Below are 23,618 nucleotides of genomic sequence, written 5' to 3'. Positions count from 1 at the left end.
TTTTATCCCAGCCGTGTCTTCAAATAGAGGATTTCAGCCAATCCAAGCAGAAAAGAATGATTTCAATGTTTATTTACCTACCTATGTATAGGTATGGCGACTTGAGAGTTGACATTGTCATCGGAATATGCAACATGTGGTACAGCCTGGGTTGATAGTGTCCTATAATGTGTCTAGACGACCAGAAAATCCATTTTATTTCCACGATAATTCCGCTATTCACAAAAGCCTCATTCATTAAATTAGAAGGTTGACATATTTGTACAACCTCTGAGCAATCCGATCGAGGATTATTTTAATATTTTATGACATGATTTTGGCAATCTACAATTTTTGGAAGCACGACCTAAACACGATTTTCTCCAAGATTTCAATGGTTTGCAACCAAATGTCGACCATTAGATCGAAAACATTTTAATCTCGACATTTAACCAATATATTGACATGGACATGATAGATTACGACTATGCAGAGTTGTTTACCAAAATGTTTATGTGAATTTGATTATTATTTAGAATAACCCAAAAAAGCGCCGAGAAGTTCAAAAGTAATTTTATCGAGACATTTGTGATGAGAATTAAAAGTATATTGGAACTGATTGCCGAGTACGGAAAAATGGACAAATCTTATTCCATTGACGGTCATTGTGACTATATATTGATTCGCATTATGGTTGATCTTATCCTACTGACTTTAGAACTTTTATTTGAGTATTAAACGATTTGATCTGTATATCCAGTACATCGAAAAATTGTACAAAAAATTCATTGCTGCCAAAAACTATTTGAGTGCCTCGTTCATTGCCATGAATTACATAAATTTGCTTAAAGTCTTAAATTTGAAATATTTTAGTTCTCAAACGACGAAGTCCCTATTGAATTGACATCTCCTATTTGGATTTCTCAAAAAACACAAAAAGACCTTATTTTACATATATATTACGAAATACTAGAAAATTATGAGATGGGAAAAGTATTTTCATAACTCTGATTTTAGCAATGGGTCAAATCTATAGAAATTTGCAAAAAGATAGCAAGTCTGTACGAGAAAAACATGAAATTAGATTTAATGTCAGAATTAATGGTAAAAGAGATGTAAAAATGTTATTTTAGTCTCGCCAAGCAAAGTATTATAAACTGATGTCAGACGAAGATGAAATGGAATTTGAGTATTATTTTGTCGGTTTTTATGGAACGAAATTTTCCCCGACATTTCGAGTTGCTTCATTCAATTATATTTCGATAGAACAAAGAATTTATTTGTCGTGGGAGAAATTATGAGAAAATCAAGGAATTTGTTGATCGTATAACCGGCTCACTACTTGATCCAATAGTTCATTATTATGTGAATAGTTGTAGATACTTTTCGGAAATATGAACCACGAGGAGTACAAGAACAAACAAGGATATTGTAATGTAATGATTGCTTGATTTAGATTTTCACATTTTTACTGTACAACCAGTACTTTTAGACAGGACATTTGATTTGAACGAGGCTTCGTATTGCATTAAATCGTACTGAATAGAATTCATTCCACTAGATACTATTTGAACAATGAATTAGTCAAATTTCAACAAACTAAAACTACGAAAAGCAACGACGGGTCATTCGCTGTTTGGCTTATATTATAACTACAGAATATTTCTGTGGTAAGAACAGAGTATGTTTGCGAGAACGAATTACCGGGAATCACGGATTGGTCGTTAATTGTCTCCCAGTCTGAGGTGATTTCTAGTTTTATGTTTTCATAATTAGACGGCAGTACATCCAATTAGTGTGGCGACTGAGAGTCTAACAACCGTCAACGAGTCCTTTAAAATGATTTTAACTGCCATTTCTGAAAAAGATGACCCAAATATAAGTGAACTGAGCATGAAAATTAACGGGGTTGTCGACGCTGGGGTCAATGGTGGTTATTTGAATTATAAGGTTTCAAATTTTTTAATCATTGGCAGCCCTTTTTTACGGAATCGTATCAAAACGGTCTCGAAAAACAAGAAAAAGTGTTGTTGCATTTATTCAAAAATAGCATAAAAGAGCAGGTTTTGGTCAAATGGTTAAATTTATGGACAGTTGGACATTCTTGCCTCGTCGCTGCTTGTCCATGGGAAGCATGTTGTACCATCGATGATCCCTCTTCACATGCACATGATTGAGAGCTTCCACAAGTTGCTCAACATGACCAGAAACGAGTTCAAGATTGAGGTTTATTTGCGAAGACTTGATTTTTTAGACTAAAGACTATCAATTTCCAGATCAAAAAATAATTGAGAAAAGAATCCAAGTTTCTTTAAAAGATAGCAATCGAAATAGCATTGCCAAAACTAATAAAGCGGGAATTCGATAAACATATTAACCTATTTTCAAGGACATTTAATTTTGATTTATTTCTAAAATTTCCTTTAATGTCGAAATATGCGTGAATTTCAGACGTGAGATAGTCACATAATCACATTTTTGACCGAACTATACAAATCCTCTTCATTACTTGTTCAGCCCGTTCATAACAGTTGGATGAATCTACCAACTAATAGAAGAATTCTTCTTACAAAACCTGTTAAAACATATAATTCAGATTAATGAGTCTGACTTTTCAGTCGAAAGAAATTGTTAAGTTAAGACTAAGTGGGCTGAAATGATTCAAAATAAAACCAATTTAATATTCAATCAAAAATAACACAATTCTGTTTGTGTTAGTTATGATTGGTTTGTTCGTTGATGTTAAAATTTTTCGAATCGAGGGAATAATAATTATATATAAGAATATCATGGTTATTCAATTAGTGGATAAAATCAGGATTATTTATGAAGACAATAAATATTATTCAGTATTTCTAGGAGAGCTTTATTATAAAAGAATAAACACAGAACTCAATGGATTATTTATTCCATAAATAAATAAAGTATTAAAATCAATAAAACGATATATAAATCCAAATTTTCATTAAAAATGAAAACAAAATGTACAACAAAACAGTATTTTTTAATATTAAGCAAATGTCGAAAGAACGCATTTCCGGTTGTAATCTCTAAGAAAACCTTCATAGAACTAAAAGAAGCCTTTTCCACGTTCGACAAAGAGTGTAATGGAACAGTGTCCCTGGAAGAATTGGGAGACTTACTGGGGTCTATCGACTTGAGTTTTACTTGCGAGGAAATGTCCGAATTGACTAACCGACTTGTCCGTGATGGTCGGAATGTGTATTATCCCCGAAGGACTTGATTTAATCACGCTTTCGGGCTTCCTGGATTTTGTGGCGGAGAAGTTGGAGGCGCAAGACTTTGAGGAAGACATTCGGGAAGCTTTCCGTTTTTTTGATAGGGACGGGGATGGGAAAATATCGACGAACGAATTGAAGGAAGTCATCGCCAAGTTGGGGGAAAACTTGACCGATGGGAATGTACGGGAAATGATCGAGGAGATTGACGCCGACGGAAACGGATACATCGACATTGACGGTATTTTCTCACGTTCAACAGAATTTGTGGAAATGATGAAGACTCAGTGAAACTATTTTTTAATCTTCTCTTAATCAATATTCAATTAATATTGTTTTTTAGTTTAGTAGTAATTAATAACCAATTTATTAATAATAAATTAATGACAAGTAATAATAAGATTTTAAATTAATTATCCTCTTGTGTGACCACATGTTCTTTTACCTGGTTGTACTCTCAGTGGGAATAGGAGCACAAGACATGTTCGAAGATGTCGATTTTGACGATTTTGGTTAGTTCCTTTGTGCTGTATCAAATAGAGGACCAGATAAGTGAGTCCTCCCCCACAACCCAGCCATATGACGAGACTGTGTTGGTCACAAATCACCCAGCAGTGCATGCCTGGATTGAGTACTACGTGGAGTACATTTCACTACTCATAATACTCCTTTATTTGCTCTCCTATCTCAACGGGAGTGATGCCAACACAGCAATAGCCAATTCTGTCCTCAGTGACGTCATTCCCTACTTCAAAGAACGCTTCTCCCACGTGGGTATGGCCAGAAGTGGATTTTGGTAGGGGATGAGGGAGAGGAGTGGGTCAAGCAGAGTGACCACGTTTATTTGTTGTGGTGTAGTGGCAATTGTGTTATTCAGAAGTTTGTCCTCAGCCTTGAATTGGTCAAAAGGCACGACTTGGTGTCGGTGGTTAGACAGAAAGTGGGCACTAAAAGACATGACACAATTGTAGATATTCCCGCCAGTTTATTTGCAGACTATGGTCGCCACTCTAAAAGAAATGGACAAAATGGTTTTCGCAATATCAAGACAAAATAAAATAAAAGAATTATCAAATAAATATCCAGACATTGTAATAAATACAAATAATAAAAAGGCATTTTTCTGCAGTCCAAAGAAGCTGGACATCTTGCCTTCCGAGTTTGGATGTGTGAGCGAGAACAGTGAACTGGTGCCCCTCATATTCGACCAGAGAGTGGCCAGTGCCTTCCGAAGAGTATCCCCCTGGGTGGAGAGTATCCACATATCGGACACATACGTGGGACACAGCATGGAGTTGAGTGGGGGGACTAAGACTGTGAGTGAATTGGTGGGAGTGTTGAGTGAGGAGGGGGAGAGGGTGGTGGTGGTGACATGTGTGGACACGGAGGGGGACTTGTGGGGGATGTGTGACTTGGTTATGTGTTTGTGTGAGAAGGTCAGTCGGACTAGACTGGGCAAGGAGTTGGCCATGAAGGCTGAGAAGAAGAGGGACAAGTTGAGGGAGGCTGTGTCCAGACAGAACTATTCACAGCGACAGGAGAAGGACCAGAAGAGGAGGGATGAGAGGAGACAGAGGGAGTTGCAGTCTCTTCAGGATGATGGAGTGGCCAATAAGAAGTGGCAGGAGAAGGAGAGGAAGAAACAAATGAGGAAGAGGAGTGGCAAAATATGTGTGATACAACAGTGATATTCTCTAATTCCTATTTCTAACTCAACAACTGTTTTTAATATATTTAATTGATTTATTTTAAATATTTTAAACTGGTTAAATTATATAAAATTTATTTATAATAATTGATTATTAGTTGTTCTTGTGTGGCAATGACGACAGTGGATGACACGTGCACAGTAGTAGGGTGTGACTCGAAAGGACACATGAACGGGAGAAGTATGAAGCACAGACACCCACCAGAATGTCCCCTCTTCCACAATCTCTCCACATCACAGTGCAAAGTAGTATTTATATATAAAGAAAGAGAATTCTAAACATCCGAGGAGATGTGGTCACAAGACTCAATCGCTCACGTGAGTACTACGACGATATCCTCGACTGGCAGTTGGGGCAGGCAGACCTCCAAAACCTTCGAAGTGAGGACAGCCAGGACAGGGAACCCCTCCTGGAGAACCTTTCCTCCCCAAACACACTCCTCTTCTTCCGCAAGGCACAAATCCTGGCCAGCAACAATAAAGTACTGCCAATTCTCCACTCAGGCCTACGTGGAGTGCCAGAAGGGGACATTGAGACAAATCCAGGTGGGGGACTGGCTGATGGATGTGCAGTACTCGGCTCCCCTCCCTCCCAACGTCAGCCAGTCCTCCCTCCTCTACGTCTGCCAGTTCTGTTTCAAACTGATGGACGATTTGTGTGCCTACCAGCGACATCACGTGAGTGTGTGAGAGTGACCAGGCAGACCAAATGTGTAGGGAATCCGCCGGGGGATGAGATATACCGCAAAGATGACCTTTCCGTGTTTGAGGTGGACGGAAACAAGTCCCAGGTGTACTGTCAGCGACTTTGTTTGGTGGCCAAATTGTTGATTGGACACAAAACGTTGATTTATGACGTGAAACCCTTCCTTTTCTATGTGTTGGTGAGAGGGGGGTGTCACTTTCTGGGGTATTTCTCAAAGGAGAAGTGTTCTGAGTACAACCTGTCCTGCATTCTGGTGATGCCCCACCAACAGAGGACTGGTTTGGGCAGACTCCTCATTGAACTGAGTATTGTCCTTCCTCATTCAGGCTATGCTCTCACCCGCCTGGAGGGGACTACGGGCACACCTGAGAAGCCCATTTCCGACCACGGACTGCACGCCTACAGGGCATATTGGAGGTGGAAGGTGGTTGAGTGGTTGGATGGACGAGGGGAGTCTCGTCGGTTGTGTATAAATGGTATTGTGGAGTGATATTTGGATATGGCTTACAAGACTGGGATCAGTCCCAAGGATTTGATCTCGACGTTACAGGAAATGAAACTAATTAAGTGTGTTGGTGGAGAAAAGCGGATTATTTTATGTTCCGAGTTCAAACTGGAAAAATTCCGTCGTCCTCCCCCGAGAGTGAGCTTTGACGAGACCTGTCTGTCTATTCCATGTGACTAATAAACACTCCTTTTGTTGGGAAAAGAATTAGAGAGAACAATCAGAGATTAATAACCCGACTGAGTTTTTGTATTCGATTCAGCAATTTATCGCCAAGTCGAATAATATTGTGATATTGGACACTCCGGTCGTCCTTCCGGGTGGTCTCCACTATTCCTTCCACTTTATTGATACTGCATTGAAGTTTGCCACACCCCACATACATGGACAGTTCTCTGTCAATGTACTCCTCGGTCACCCCAAACAGGTCGGCCATGTACTTGATGGACAGACTGGAGTATGCCTCCAACAACTGTTTGTACGCCCTCAATTTGACGTGGCTCACATAGTGGGAGTAGTGAGGCCGCAAATATCTGTCCTTCTTCATAAACTCCTCCGTCTCCCCCAACAACACAAAAAACTGTTTGTAGTGGCACTGGTAGAAGGAATTGAACAACTCCCGTGGCAAAGGCAGGTCGAACAGGGCTTCCTGGATATCCGAGGACTTGATCACGTCCTTCTTCATTTCCCGCCGGTCGTAGGCAAACACGTACGAGAATATCGTGTATGTCGCAAACTCCCCATAGTCCATCAACTCCGTGCTCGTATATGTGGACACTCCGTCACGGAATGAGTCAGCAGCTCCACGGAAGTCGCGGATTGTGAGTAAATAAAGTCCACGGTAAATCTTGAGACGGTTTCTCTGTTCCCAGTCCCCAGCGTCCTCCACAAACCTACAAATGAGGAATTAAACTCACTTTTGTGCCCGTTCGATGGTTGCCCGCATATTCTCACTCTCCAGGTAGAAGAAGTATATTCGCATCATCAGGAAGTGGTACTGCAAGTTCTGTCCCACCGTGTTGGTCCCCTCCAACAACAACTCGAGCACTTCCAGGGCACTGTCCTAAGCATGAGGAGAGGAATTACTCTGTCTCCGATTGAGGCGTGGTATTTCGCTTTTTTGTATTTTACTTTTTTGATTTCCACTTCTCCCAGGTTTTCTGTGGCGAATTTGAGTTCGTTTTCCAGGTCGGAAATTGTCTTGGCGTTGTTCTTTTTCATTTTTGACAAGACTGCCTCGTCTTCTGTCCAGTTCAGTGTACGGCAGGCTGTTTGGTAGAATAGAGACATGTCTGGGAGGTTAGTTGGGGTTTCTGCCTTTTTCCACGAGGGTGGAGTGCAGTTTTTGGGCTGTCTCGTAGTTGGGGGTGTTGCTTAGCTCGAAAATCCACTTCGCCACGTCCAGGTTTGGTATTTTCTCGCATATTTCCTCGCTGGCAGCCATTTCTAGTTGTTATACGACGTAAGCATGCCCACAGCAATGTCACTATTTTATTTATTATTAATAAATTAGACAAATAATATCAATTATATTCCTATATATTTTTAATGCTTTATTATTTGTACTATAGAGACCTACAATTGCTCGTGCAAATTCAATTTCATTCCAACAAATGGAAACTGTCGTGCATTCACCAATCCTGAAGCCTGGAAAACCGAAGGAGCAACCTGGATCATACAGGCCACTGTCCCTTTTATGCGTCCAGGCACGAATTCTAGAGAGAATGGTGATGACTTTGATTCGCTCCCTCCTCCCAGAAGTCAGTTTCCAACATGGATTCAAAGAGGGGCGATCAACTGTCACACACCTAAATGCTTTAATGAAGTTTATATCAGACGGTCTAAACAAAAAACCTAAACAGGAAAATTCATTATCTGCTCGATCGACAAAAGAAGGCTTTCGATTCGGTGCCAAGGAAAATACTCACACAAAAGATCTATTCCTCAAATATTGATACGAATCTAAAACTATGGCTGGGAATTTCTGTGAGCGGGCGTCGGGGAAGGGCTTGCTGTGGAAACAGATCTTCCATATCGAGATTATTACCAAATGGGGTCCCTCAGGTTCTCCACTATTCCACTTTTATTCAATCTCATGATGAACGACATACCACAGCCAGAAGGGGACAACGATCTGTTATTACTAATGCAGACGATATTATCGTCGCATCAAGGGATGTGAGCATAATAAAAGCAACGGATAGAAACAGGATAACCTCAACAATCTGATTTCATGGCTATATAAAAACGAACTGGAGGCAAGTCCGGAAAATCTATTTTGACTCTGTTTACGAAAAACAGAAGGCTTGGAAAGTCTCAATTGAAGCGAAGTTAGACGGGGAAATTATCCGCAGAGCAAAACCCAGAAGATTCCTTGGAGTTACATTCGACACCTTTCAACCTTTTCAACCCCGTCGAAAATGTAGTTTGGCGGGTGCAAGAAAGATTAACTCCCTGAATGCCTTCCTAAGAACGCAGGAGAATGCAAAGGCCTATATGGCCTAAACAACATATATAATCAATACTTGGAACCTACGATCGGCTATGCGTGCGGAATTTGGGGAACAAACTTAAGTGCAAACAATCAATCAAAAATCGACAAAATCGGGTGAAGCGGCGAACCTGCTGAATACTTTCTCCTAAAGAGATTATCCCAAAAGCCTGGAACAACAGAGAGGTTCGTCCTGAAAATCCCCGTCCGTACCGAAATGCGTCGGGACAACGGCGGAACATCGGAGAGGCTGCGCGAACTGCTGAGGGAGGCTGGGATCACCTGAATTCTTCTTTCTTGGCTATGACGGTGGTTTTCTGGTTCAATAAATAAATAGTACGAGCAAGAAGATTTTCAGAAATATTATCAGACAAATGTTGGTAAGAAAATCTGCCCCAATATTGAATATCTTGGTCATAAGATTTGTGATTATTGGCGTGTTTTTTAGTTTGTTTATAGCCTTAAAAATTTCAAGGTGTGTTAGTTTAGATAACGTTTTGTTTTCTGCTGTTGACGCCTGTATATTTGAGCAGGATCCTTCAACTTCAGATATTTCTTTTTTGGAAGTTTTTTTTTATTTGTTTAAATTTTACTGTCAAGACAAATTGATATCAAAATAATTTAAATTTCGTAAAATAGTATTTTCTACATTGCTGTGGTGAGCCACTCACACATGCTAAATAACCTATGTGAATCCATCGTAAAACTCCCACTAATCTATTTTCTGGAGCACATGAGCAACCTGGATGACAACGTGGTAGTCCACTACATGCTACCCCAAACCCTGCCTCCTCTACTGGACACCCTATTCCCCTTCTTCCTCAAGATGTACCTCATTATCCTCACCATTCTTTATTTCTGTAAACCAATGTCCTCCATCTACCCATTCTACACACAAATGATGTCCATTTTCCTACTAACTACAATCAATCACATTTGCAGGGACATATCCCCCCTGTGCTCGACCATCCCCTCATTCTGTGCTGTCATCTCAGTCCTCTGTCTCCTCCTTATGCTCGTCGTACTGTCCCACCCTCTCAACACTCATTCCCCCTCAATTGAGTCTCTCCACAAACTGGGACTCACTTTATTTGTATTGTTTGGCCTGGCTGTCCTCCTCCCTCCCAATTGGAGTCCATTTTGGCTGGCTTGTGCTAATTTATTCTCCATTTTCTCCCTTGCTTGTAACGGATTGCTCATTTTCTGGTTTTTTGAACTCGATTTTCGGTCTTTGGGTGATTTTGTGGGTCGAATTGTGTCATTTGATTATTTCCCAATTTCCCTGCAGTTTGATTTGTCCTTCCAAATAGATTTGGTCAATTTGTCAATGTCCAACAATGTGAGTGCCCTCAGATTGTACGGATTCCTGGCCTGTGTGGTCATCCCCTGGACTAAAATGGCCAATTGGACTGATTTGTTCACTCTGACTGGCCTGAGTGTCGTCCTGGGCGAGTTCACGTCGAGTTATATCAAAATATTCTCATTTTCCACCTTCTGTTCGTATTGTGGATTGTTTTTTACCAAGTTGTTGGGACTGTGTGGAGTGGACTCGGACATAACCGGGGTTTTGGAACTTCTTTATGGAATATTCGTGGTGTGGATGTCCCTGGTCAATCAAGTCCCTTCCATTCCTCTCACGTGAGTACTGATAGTTCTATTCTTTAGGGAAAGACTGCCTTTACTGCAGAACAATACGTGGTTGCTTCTTCTCAACACACTGTTTCTACTCCACGAGATAATGAAGACATATTTGCAGGAGAGTGGAGGTTATACATACATCCCTCTCTCCGATGTCCGTCCGTTTATTTCCGCGATTGTCATTTTGATACTGTCGACAATGGCTGGGGTATATCTTGTGCTTACCCGGGCGAGGGATGCCTGGTTATTCACCATGGTGATTCTGGTGTTGGAGGTACTGAGTGGTTTGAGTGTAGAACGACGTGTCTGCCCTGGCTATGCTGTGTGTGTTGAGTTATTACTACTATAAGCGTTATTGGGGGACGTTGACGGAGTTTGGGTCGACGGTGGACTTTGTGGTGAGTGGAGTGGGAGAGGGGGTCAAGTATTTGTTGGGAGTGTTGCTTTTGTGTACTGCTGTGCTCACTCTCTACCGGAAAGGAGGCATTTTCCGACTGCTGACTATATTTCTGCATATATATGTTAATATATATATGAAGGTGGTGTTGAGTGGCTGAGTTGTAGGGCAATCAAGTATTTAATTATTTGTGGGACAGGAATTGGGTCAATACTTTTTGTAACAGTCTTCCACGGGCTTCCCAGGAGCAGTTGGATCGGAGGAGTAATATTTGCTCGATTTGTATCGATGACTTGGAATCGGCTGATTCGTGCTACCTCTACTGCACACATGTCTTCCACCTGGCTTGTCTCCGTCAGTGGTCTGCCATCAAAAAGACGTGTCCCGTCTGTCTTAGTCCTCTCCTTCTTTACCAACACTGATTATTTTGCCCTATTGGGGATACAATGCATGTTTTAAGGAGTTGTTTCGAGAATGAGCAATCAATATTCAGCCACAAATTTCCGTGTGTATGATTAACCGCAAATTTCGAAATTGTCATAAAACTCGGTTCATCGCTTTTTAGTCTACTTGAACTCTGGTTTGGGTACATGGCGAGCTTGAAAAGGCGAGATTGTCAGATATGTGGGGACGAGGCGATAGGGTGTAATTTCGGAGTCGTGTCCTGCGAGTCCTGCAAGGCGTTTTTCCGTAGAAATGCCAAGAAACAAGTGAGGGACTGAGTGACAAGTAGATAAACAACTGTCAGTTTGAGAATGTGTGTCAGGTGACCGTCCAGACGAGGAGGTTCTGTCAGCATTGCCGACTTAAAAAGTGCATTGCCATCGGAATGAAGTCGGATATGATTCTCAGTTAGCCTGCTGTGTGTCCAGCTGGCAGATGACGAGGAAAAACGAGTGAGGAACGAAAAAGTGCAGAACAGGAGAAACCAGCGAACTCTCTCTCGTATCCAAGCTAACCTAAATCAGGTTGGTGCTTAAATTCCACCACTCAGTCGGAAATACCGCAACATTTTGACAGCAGTTCAAACAGACGAATGCTGACTGAGACTGACGTGAGAGTCGTGTCCCTCACTCCTAGTTGAATATGATTAAAAAATTGACCGAACTCTTCCATAAAGTGAACGGTGACGTCACCGACCCCAACAAAATAAACTGCTTTGACGTCGACAGGCTAATACGTCTCAAGATCGAATTCGACCACAAATTGATTACTAAAGTACAGTCCCTGCCCATACCCGAGTTTGTCTCCGGTATTTTCCCCATCGAGGCACACCTTTCCGCCATTCCTATCGACACTATCAACAAGTTTATCATCACTAGAACGTTCCTCCGCGCATTCAAACTTTTCACTCCAGAAATCAAAGGCTGGAATTTCCCTTGCCATTTCTTGAAATTTGCAGCTCTGAAGGTCTTTTAGTCCAATTATAGTTCAGGACGAACTAAATGGTGCCCAGCTATTTCCCAACCTCTGTGTTGTCACCAAGAGACTGTACACGCTTGTGGATGGGTACAACACGACTTTCATTCTCTTCTTTTGCACTATCATGCTCATCATCCTTGTGGACAGTCTGGTTGACTTTGCTCAGCTATTTTAGGGGAACGTCAATGGGTTGGCGGACATTGAGAATGAATATTTGTTGTGTTTAAAGAAATATTTTTCTTACATTTACGAGGGGCATGTCCATCGAGAAAAGTTCAGTGAAGCTCTTTCCCTCCTCTCTCAAGTGTCCACGTTCGTCGACAAGCTGTCCTCCTACATTCTGATCCACTTCTCGACTCAGACACTCCCAGAGACTTTGCGATGGTTATTTATCTACACATAAATTACTTTTGACTATTTTTATTAAACTGCAATACTCGCCTGTTTCCTTGTTAGTTTTTTTCTATCAATCAGTGAGTACTCGGCCTTTATTTAATCGATCTTGTTATTTTCGATATCAAAATGTGGTTTGATATGTCCAAAGTTATTGCATGTTTCGTCAAGTTTAAACAAGATATAGATTTGTTACTTTGTGATACTTAAATTTGTCAATACAGTCCACACTAACTGAGATATCTCTCACTCACATGCAAAAGTATCCTTTCATTTGTTATGGCTTCATCTCTGTGCCTGTTTTTGTAGACCCAATCAGCGCACATGTTTTTTTAGTCAAAACTTATCCAGAAACTGAATTTTGTTGAATACAATGTCATTCTAATAGTAAGAGTTAGGGTTGTGTATAAATGCGAGAATGTCTTTGTTTGGAACTTCAATTATGAGTGTTTTTGTTTTAGATTTACGACTAGTTTCCTTTGCACAGTGCTAATTGTTTTCAAATTCTACAATAATCACCATTCTCAATCTACCAGAACATTTATGGATTCTGCATTAAATAACAAACATGTAAAAAAAATACGATTTATAAAGATTTTTTACATCCTCTGAGAGAATGGTGCAGCCGAGTTTCTTTTTTCTGAATTTTAATTTATTAGAGTAACACTTAATCATATTTTTTGACACTTTTTATATGTCATAAAACAAATTTGTTTTGTGTTTAAATCCGAGTTGAAATTTTAACAAAATTTAATTGATTTAAGGAATATATACATCGAAAATGGGAAAATAAAGATTGATCAACAAGTCATTTAAGAACAACACAACAATCAACATTACATATTTCAGAACGCCAATGTTACTTGATTTATATACACGTTGATGAGATCAAAGGAACTGTTTAGTCGTATATTCATTCAATAGCGTTAAAGAAAAGATTGGAAAGCATTTTTGTGAATACTAGCATTGTATTTAAGACATTTGTAGTCAGTAAACTATAATTTAGTGGATTTGAAATACCAAGAATTAAACCGCTAAACGGAAATTCGTTTGATTAATTAAGTATAAATTATTATAAAGTTTGATTTGATAGTTTGATTAATTAAGAATACCTCAAAATATTTGGAGGTTGGAATATCTGCTTTCTTCACGCATTTTCCTTAAAAGTTTAAAAACTTTATAACTTTTTTTACCAAAATAATTGTTATGTTTGGTTTGACATATGTATGTGAACAACTTTTTTATTTATGAAATTAACGAAAACTGTTCATATACAGTGCTGGTAGAAAAAAACCGGTTTTGCAGTTACTAACTTTTTTTGGCGGATAGCATTTATTTTTTTAACTGAATTGAACTCTTTGTAGTTGATTAGATTTATAATTTTTTTTATTTATAAAAAATTCCATTAATCGTTTAAAATTCTGAAGATTTAAATTTTACCGTGTGAATAAAAAACCGGTTTGCATTATTGAGTGATATTTTAGTAGTTGAATTTTTAGTTTTATAAGCAAATGTTAAATAAAATAATTAAAGGGAACATTCTTGCTCTTTATGAGTTAAATTGGACGATAAAAGATATCGCAGATCATCTAAATACTCCAAAATCGACAATCGGAGATTTTCTTCGAAAATTCACAAAATATGGAACTATTGATAGGATTCCTGGTTCTGGACGTCCTAAAAGCTTCAAAAAACAGACGTTGAAATTTTATTGCATCTTGTTGAGTGCGATCCAAAAAAATCTTCTAACACGTTGAGGAATGAAATAAACATTTAACTAATAAGAGTGTCTGTAGAAAGACAATTGGAACTTATTTAAATTCCAATTTTCTCTTCGGAAGAGTATGTCAACGTAAACCGTTGCTTTCGAAGAAAAACATAATAAAAAGATATGAATTGTCAAAAATTTTTATTCGGATGAACAATGACGCATGGAAAACTATTATTTTCTCTGATGAAGCATCTTTTCAGATTTTTCATACTAAAAAAAGGCAATACAGTTATCGAAAAAAAAGTTCACGTTATGAATTGAGCCATATTACGCCGACAGTAAAATTTGGTGGAGGCAGTGTTATGGTTTGGGGCTGTATCTCCTATCAAGGAGTGGGCAATTTAGTTTTTGTTAATGGAACCCTCAATTCCGCTAAATATATAAATGTTATAACGAATAATTTGTTCGTTTCGGCGCGAAAAATGGGACTAAATCAGTTCACTTTCCAACAAGATTTGGCTCCCTGTCATCAATCTGCATTGACAACCAAGTTTTCTAAAGAAAATAAAGTTCCAATTCTTGATTGGGCTCCGCAATCTCCAGACATGAACCCAATGGAACATGTTTGGAGCATGATGAAGCAGAAGTATTCTTTAGATCCTGCAAAAAATAAACTGGATCTGGAAGTCAAATAACCAAAATTTAGAACGAATTGCCGTCTGAAAGTATTCAGAAGTTAATTGATAGTATGCCTAAAAGTCATACGAGCTATTTATTAATCGAGGATACCACACACATATTAACTGTTGATTTTGTTAACTCTTTGTTAAAACCGGTTTTTTATTCACAAGCAAAAATTTAAATTTTTAAAATTTCCGCCGATTATTGAAATTTTTTAAAGTAAAAAAGATTATACATTCATTTAGAAAATTAATAGCTATACGCCAAAAAAAATTATTAACTGCAAAACCGGTTTTTTTCTACCAGCACTGTAACTCTACTCACAGATGAAAATTTTTCGGTTTTAATTAAAGTCTTGACTACACAAATATCAAAAATTGTATCCGAAAAAAGATGTCAATCATCCGGAAGCAGGTCTAAGCATGATTTAGATGATCAAACGTCTTGGCCCCGAAAATACAGGAAGTCTCAACGGCAATTGCCCAAAAGCAAAAGCGATCGCACAAATCCTCGTATTTCGTCAGTTTTGTGGATAAAATATAACCTGTAGATTGATAAAATATAATTATATTTACTTAATGTAGAGACTGGCCGAAGTAGCTGATTTGTAAAGTTGATAGAAATCCAATTTTATTTTTTGCAATATCAATTCGTTCGAATGAGTGTATTTGCAGAAATTCATGACCCACGTTTTTTCTTGGTCAGAAAATTCATAAACAAAAAAAGAAATTAACCATAAACTCCACAATAGTTAATATAATTGCCATGAAGTATACGCCCTTATAAAGAATCGTAACAAACTGAAACGGAAAAATGTTCAATCTGCTGAGTTCTCTACAGAACTGAGAAATCTAAACAAACAAATCACTGATGCAATAAATTGGCACACTTACTCTAGGTAGAGTCAATTTATTGCTTCATACAAATCCAACTCCTTCAAAATTTGGTCAACCCTTAAGAGAATGAATGAACAGATGTTCAAAAAACCAAAATCACATGAGTCTATTATTTCTCGTCCAGCTCAAATACGCCACTCAATGCGGTTCAGCAGACTAACACGCTAATGAAATATTACACTTCATTAAGTCACAAAACATCTAACAAAAACGACCGGAAAGTCGCCAAATCTCTTAGAAGACTTCCCTCCAAAGATTCTACATCCACTTTCACTGGGAATGAAGTCTCCATTTTTAACAATTCTGTTGCAAAAAATGAAATACCACTCCTTTGAAAAAAATCATGTATCATTCTATTGATCAAACCAAACAAACCGACTGGCATTCCAAGTTCCTACCGCCCAATCTCTCTTCAGTTTACGCTAGCTAAAATCCTTGAAAAACTAATCCTTGCCCGAATATTCAAACATTTTCCAACTTCTCAAGTCACTAAACTCAACAACTACTTACTTAACAACACTTTCGCAATTTGTCCTGGACAGCTTTAATGAGAAAAGACCACCAAAACGAACAGTACTAGCTACATTCGATATCTCAAAAGCGTTTGACAGCGTCTCTTTGTGTGGACTCATCAGCATAATTCTAAAGACAGACATAAATTCAAACTTTAAATCCTTGGCTTGCAAACTTCTTATCAAATCGAATAGGATACGTCTCCCTTATGGACCACGGTTTAACAATTCTATCATCCAAATGAGGTACCTCAGGGTTCTGTGTTGTCTCTGTCTTTGTTCAACTTATATGACTTTCCGGTTAATGGCTCAAACAACTTGGCATTGTCTTACGTAGACGACGTTATTATTGCTTCTAAACACGCAGACTACATATCAGCTTTTATCAACATCCAGCAACAACTATACTGCGTTGAGATTTGGCTCATTGAGAACAGACTCGAGGCTACGCCCTCAAAATCATCAGTTACCTTATTATTCTCCGATAGAAGACAATCAAACCTACACCCGAAACTATCTCTCTTTTGTTTTGACCTTCCGTTATTCAAAAACCCCACTATTATTGGACTTACCTTCGATCCAACTATGTCTTTCAACAAAAAATGTCTCAAACATTTCTGACAAGACAAAAAGGCGTTCAAACATCTTAAAAGCAATAGATGGTCACATTACCGGTACCCAGAAGCCACTACTCAAACAAGTTTACAGACAATACATACGATCCGTAAGTTTAGCGAGTCCAATCTGGGCGTCCTGCATATCTACAAGCTCAACAATGGCACTTCGATCAATAAAAATAAGGTCATGCGCACTATATCTGGGTGTCTAAAATCAACTCCAATCGATCACCTCCATTGTGAAACAAACCTTTTGCCAATTAAAGAACATCTAAATATGAGAGGAGCACAATTCTTATTTGCACCGCTCTAAATGTGTTAAACAAAAATGGTTGTTCACTGAAGAATAAGACGGCTAATCTATATTTCAGGACCTTGTTAAAATTGATGGCCTGCACGAATGTTTACTGAAAGAATTCACAATTCCAGCTCAACATCAACAATTCTCAAGTTGACGCCTAACTCATTTGTGTTTATTTGAAGATTTGTTTAGATATGCTAGAAAATTTTGTTTTCAGGATGTCATTTTTTTGAAGTTGTCGTTTGAGTTGATTGACGTGAATTTGAACGAATTGTGATTTGACCGCCTAAAAAATGACATGTGCGAGCTGAGAAACCTGTGATACCACGTTTTTCATTATGTCGATAAAAACCATTTTGTATACTCTACTTCGTAGACTCTGCAATAAAATAGTTGTTATTTTTTGCAGTAAAAGAACCAAGCTTGATTTCATCTTGTCAAAAAAAAGGTTGATACCCAAATTTTGAAAGTGAGCAAAAAAAGAAATTGTTGTATTTTGATTTAATATAAACAAAATGAATTGTTTAAAATACGACAGTCAGATGAGTTAAAAAGTGTGATCATCTCCAAGGGAAAAAAAACGAAGTTGACTAGATTGTGGAGGCCGCAAAAAGGGAAGAAAAGACAGAAAATGTCTACAGGACCAGATTCCCCAGAACCTGCAAGATAGTTTTACTACAATGCAATTCCTGCGTACAATTGGTAAAGAAACACACTAAAACAATCAGCCATTTTCCCTGATGTCATACAGGCCTTCACGAATGGTCAAGTGTTCGGAGATTTGGAATTTCTCGTCGCACTCTCACCCGGTTTCGGTAAGGCAGGCAGAGTTAGCTAAATTATAATTTCCAAAAAAGTTCAAGACTCTCCTGACAATATTTTTTAACGAAGGGTGCTTAGGAAATCTACCCGAAGTTTGCAAAAAAGAGAGTCGTGGAAACCAAAGCGAAATCATTAAGCCAGAATTGACCGGGGAACAGTGTTAAAGACCAAAGCGAAATCATTAAGCCAGAATTGACCGGGGAACAGTGTTAAAGACCAAAGCGAAATCATTAAGCCCTCCACTTTTGTTGCCGCAGTGCCGGCTTCAATCGAGGACACAAGAAGGCATGATGACGCAAAAGTGTCAGAGCATTTTGCGTCCCAGACGATCGCATTATCGTACTCTTACGGGGAGAGTGAAACGCCGTCTGCCCTCTTCCCTGTTGAGTCCAGAGGGCTCCAGGTTGCCTCAAATAGACGTTTTACAATGTTGTTTAGCTTTTACGGCAAGAGAGCGGGTGTAGACCTTTGCAGTCTATATAAGCCCCGCAGCAACATTGATGAGGCTGACAAATGTCCAAGCCTAGTCAAAGAGAGATTCCGATTCTTAAGTACTCTGGGTCTAGCAGGGTTTCTGCTGCAGAAAAGGAACAGGCGTTAATCCAAGCGCCCTTATTTGGGCAAACATTTTAAAAATTCAGTTAATAATTCCTTTTTAATAAATTTTAAAAATCAGTCAATTTAAAATGAGAATTAGAACAATTATGTTTCACGACAATAGACTATTTAATTGGCTATTCCAGACTGCCACTTAAATAAACCAAATTTATTAGAACAGGAAGAACAATCGGACCAATTACAATTCCTCGGTAATGTTAATATCCTCTACCGAACTGTCATCCAAACTAACATCCTCGTCCGACACATTGTCATCCCCTGCCTCCTCGAATTCATTAGATTTTTCCACTGATTTCAATTCCTACAGAAAATAAAAAAATTAGATAAGCCTTAAAACTATTTGCCAATTCTCGGGCAATGGAAAGGGCGTCAGTCTCAGAATCAGTCACCAAAAAGTTGGAAAACACTGACCCCGCATCCACCTGATAGATAAACCAGAACACGTGCAAACCTGCCAAATCTCGACAGCCAGAGACCCCAAATCGACAAATAACGAGTCGGAATCAGCAACAAAGTCCGGATTAGGAATCAAAGGGGCCTTCCACTCGCCATGATACTTCGGATTGGGAATTCTGCCTGGTTCCCAAGAACCCTGCACATCACCCCATAAACAGAACAATATATTTAGGGTTCTTGACCATATCATCTTCCCAGTCTCCATCCAATGCATCGTCCCAGTCCTCAGGCTTGACTTTCGGAATCATCCAGTCGTCGGGCTTCTCTGCCTTGGGGTCCTCAATGTACTCCTCGTCCACCCAATCACCAGGCTTCTCTGCCGTGGGGTCCTCCAGTCACAAAACACGCCAAACCGGAATCATCTTGGCATCACTCCCCAAATCCAAGTCCTCCCAGAGATTCCCACTTGTCTTATTCTCTCCGTCGACAAAAACACGGTATTTAAGATCCCTTTCCACCACAAACGTGTAAACATGCCCTCCTGTGTGATCCTACTGGATGACAGGACTATTCTACGTGGTGATCTATTATATTCTTGAGTTGTCTGTTGACTCCTTTATATCTGTAAATCACGTGGATCAAATTGGTCGACCCACATGTGTCAGGACCTGCAATAAACCAAACCGGAATACCGAGCATCAGGACGTACTCAGAGTCGCTATTTATAGATCGGAGGTCCATTCCTGCGGGGAAAACCTTCAGGTATGTTCCACCACACTTTAGACTCTGAGTGTTCACCACGGAATATTGCAGGACGAACGAATTCTCCCCCAATTTGAAATTGTTTTCAAAATTTCGGGACAGGGTGTAGAACTTGTTGTCAGTGCTTGTTTTGAGACCTTTGATGATGGCAGGCATTTTACCGCTGTTTGTGTAGTTGGACTCTTCTGTGCCGTTGAAGAAGGTGAACGTCCCGATCTCCGTTTTGTTTGTGGGGTATTGCCACTGTTCTTCCCATGTGCCTAGAGAAATATATCAGTGTTTAAAATACTTGTTATTTTGTCCTGGAGATATACTTTGCTGGAAATTCCATACAAAAAATAAAGAAAATGAAAGTAGAACGCCATGACTAGACACGTATTTAAATCTATTAAATTATTGATAATTTGGTTAACCAAACTATAATTCTTTTTTAAGCCATTTTTTTAAACATTAAGATCACAGTAAAAACGAACAAATTAATAACATGATCCCGATGTACTTCACAAGCGATCTCATCTTTGCTCCTTAATCTACCCACGAGGCGACCATATTGGGCCTAACCCTAACTCTAATTAAGCACAAACCTGGCTCGATTGCTGATATATGTTCGCCAAGACAACACGTTCGTTTTCTTTTGGCATTTCAGAAGTATCTTATTTGTAGAAAAGCAGAAATGCATATTCAAAAGTCACTCCTAAGATTCTTTGTTGAAAAATATAAGAAAATTGTTCAGTTTCAAAGCGACTGTCTTTTTTCCCAATCTTTTATCACATGTGAAAGAGACATTCACAACGAGCCGGTTATCCAAGGGCTACGCATTGGGTCAATCTAGATAAAATTGGATTCTTTCAGTGACTTTCCAGGTGTTCCGATCGCTTAAAGCCAATACAATGTCATCCGAATAAGACAGTAAAACATCATTATTGTCCACAAGGAAAGTTCTCCATGAAGAGATTAAATAGAGCAGAAGATAAGAGGGAACTGTGAGGTACTCCTTTAGGTAGAAAACGTGATATAGACTGTTGTTTTTCGAGACACATCCTACTCCTCTGTCCAACCAAAAATTTTTTTGGGTTGCCTGGAAACTATTCGAAAAATTTTCATTGATAGAATCTTCCTCAAAACTAAGTATTAAATGTCTTAGTTTGTTTGCAAATCCGGCACAAATAAAATTCGTCAGTATCTGTAAAATCTGGATTTTTCATTTTAAAACTCGTGTTGAAATGGCCTTTCTGGTAAAAAATTCTAAAAGAGACACCGGTCTGAGAGAAAGGGGGGGTCATCTTAAGGTCTTCCAGATTTCAGTATCGGTCTTATTAGTGCCTGTTGCTATAATGAAGGAATCAAGCCCTTCAATTATAAACATAATTTTTTATTTTGAATATATATTCCTAGTATTTTTAATATAAAGAGTCATCATATTAAAATGAATCCGTATAGTGTCCATTCTCAGGAAAATCCCCAGCTGGTTTCCCTCGACTGTCTCACATTGGTCGCCTACTTCTTAAACCTGTCCTGGAAAAGTAGGACTCCAAGCCAGATGAGTATCAATATTGTTCAAATAAAATATTAGTCATCACAATGCATCAACTGTTTAATAGCGAGAACTAGGCTATCCGGATTGGTCATTTTAATTGTGCACATTGAAGTGACGACCACATCCGACCCCTCGCAGGCCCCAAATCGAAAGGTCAAAAGTTCTGGATCAGTCGACTTGGTGGAGATCTTGACAATTTCCGCCAGATTCTTTGACCTATACAACTGGCACTGCCCCTCCCCCACCACATTATAAAAACTAATCTGTCGACGTGTGAGTAGGAGACAACTACACTCTCACACAACACTCACATGTCCACTTGCTCCTCCTCAGAGTACACTTCCCGACACTCGCAGTGAAATCGACACTCAGCCCCCGACGTTACGCTCTCCACTGAACATACGGCCTCCAAGTCCCCCACTGACGAATATTGCGATTTCATGAACGAGAAAAAGGGGGACTTGCTCATCACTGCCGATTTCAACTCCCCCAACATCCTGACCCCCTTCCTACTAGTCACTTTCCAATACACCTTCACTACTGTGTCTGTCACGATTTGGGAGGTCATCGACGTCCTCCTGCTACAAAAAGCACAAAATCGAGGATTGTGCATATCTAGGGCATCAGCAAGCTCAAAAAAGGTGTCGTGGATTCCTACACCGTCAAAATATATAATCACCGCGGTATCCCTCAATCAGACAACTCACTCGAGCAACCTTCCTCTTCAGCAACTGGGAAGCCAGTGCATAAGTAGAGACATGTTTGGAGGGCTCGGCATACCCCACAACACACACGTGCTGTGTCGAGTCCTCAGAAGTGTCAAGCAGATTGTCCAACTGTCCCATCACGAATGAAGGGTCATCCAACAACATTTCTGCGTCCACATTGACTGACCCCCGGTAGTGTCCCAAGGAAAAGTCCTCGGCAGTCCGACAGTCAATAAACATGTACTTAATCCGCTTCCTCACTGCCTCGTCGTGGTGATACACCAAAATATCCCTCACTGATATCGGCAGACACAAACACGTCGACGAAAGATCTCCAAAGTGAGGATTCGTGGTCCCTCCGTGAAACACGTGGGCAAACACATCACGAAATGTGGTCGGGGTACGGTTGAGGAAGTAGTTAGCAAACATGAAACAATCTTCCACGTCCTCCGTCTGCATGGAGAGAGGGTATCCCCCAATAAACTCTGAGATACCAAAAAGGACCAACCTGAAGTCTCCTCGCCTCCAATCTCCTCCAATCGGTCTCTACCGAATAAGGACACCTCCTACCCCACACTCGCTAGGAGAGCAAAGGCAACAAAAACCAGCAGAAATGAATCAGGCTGCTCAAAAACTGTGGACCAAATGGCGGAAGTGACCTTATCCGTACAAACCCCAGCAAAGGCGGACCTCAACTATATTAGAGGAGGAAGGACACCCAGAGAACACCCACATCCCCCACATTCACCTTCCTCCTCTCCAAAGTACACAAAAGTGGAGGGTCGTGGTACAAAATTAGCAGTCTTAGTAGATTGGCGAGAGCACTCAGACTGTCCCGTCTAAATGTGACTGGCAGACCTCACTCGGGCACGAATCGGTTACAGAAGGAGAGGAAACACCACTCCAAGTCCTCCAAGTCTTGGATTCCCCCCTCTTCTCTGAGGACGAAGGCTATTTCTGGGAGATTTCGTTCAGGAGAGTAAATTTCCATTCTGACGGAGCAGTAGAACTCGATCGTGGCACAAATGAATCCCTGTAATAGCTGGGTTTTGGTTGGGGATTTGTTTTTTGTGGTGAGGAAGCGTTGGACGTCGTGTCCCAATTCTGATAGGTCTGGACGCACGCCTGAATCTCGGGAGTCTATGAATTCTGAGAGATCGCTTAGTAAGAATGCCTAAAATAGTGCTCAATGTCTTTAACTAACCTTCCAGGCCACGGATCTTAGTTTGTCGTTGGATGTGTCTTCTGAAGGTGGGGAATTCATAAAAGAGTACTTGACTGACACACAAAGTTAATTAACATAATTTAAAATTTTATTTATTTATTCATTATAAGTTAATTCAATTAATAAATAACATAAATCCTAAAAATGACATGTTGTGATATATTTTTAAATATATAAATAGTCAAAACAACTGTACAAAAATTGCCTACGTAATAATTCGATATTGTGACGACAGATGCTCATTAAATAAAGAATAATAATTAACAAAAAATTGTTTTAAAAACTACAAAAAAATTAAGAAACATTCTCAAAAATATAACTTTTATTCTTTGGAATTTGTCGGTCAATTCTACTC

The 23,618-nt window shown here is 39.6% G+C and overlaps 1 protein-coding gene across 1 annotated transcript; it reads right to left on the bottom strand.

Moving 5' to 3' along the window:
• Window positions 1-6,357: 6,357 nt before the first annotated feature.
• LOC115228331 (26S proteasome non-ATPase regulatory subunit 6-like) lies at window positions 6,358-12,049 on the bottom strand. Its single transcript, XM_029798935.1, has 2 exons — window positions 11,901-12,049; window positions 6,358-7,030 (listed from the first exon to the last, which is right to left on the bottom strand). The coding sequence occupies exons 1-2, from the start codon at window positions 12,047-12,049 to the stop codon at window positions 6,358-6,360; spliced, it is 822 nt and encodes a 273-aa protein (XP_029654795.1).
• Between the last annotated feature and the right edge of the window lie 11,569 nt (window positions 12,050-23,618).

The sequence above is a fragment of the Octopus sinensis genome, unplaced genomic scaffold (genome assembly GCF_006345805.1).
Source record: "Octopus sinensis unplaced genomic scaffold, ASM634580v1 Contig10331, whole genome shotgun sequence".
NCBI classification, from domain to species: Eukaryota; Metazoa; Mollusca; class Cephalopoda; order Octopoda; family Octopodidae; genus Octopus; species Octopus sinensis.
Note: the sequence above shows the minus strand (reverse complement) of the source record. Positions and strands in the feature narration are given on the sequence as shown.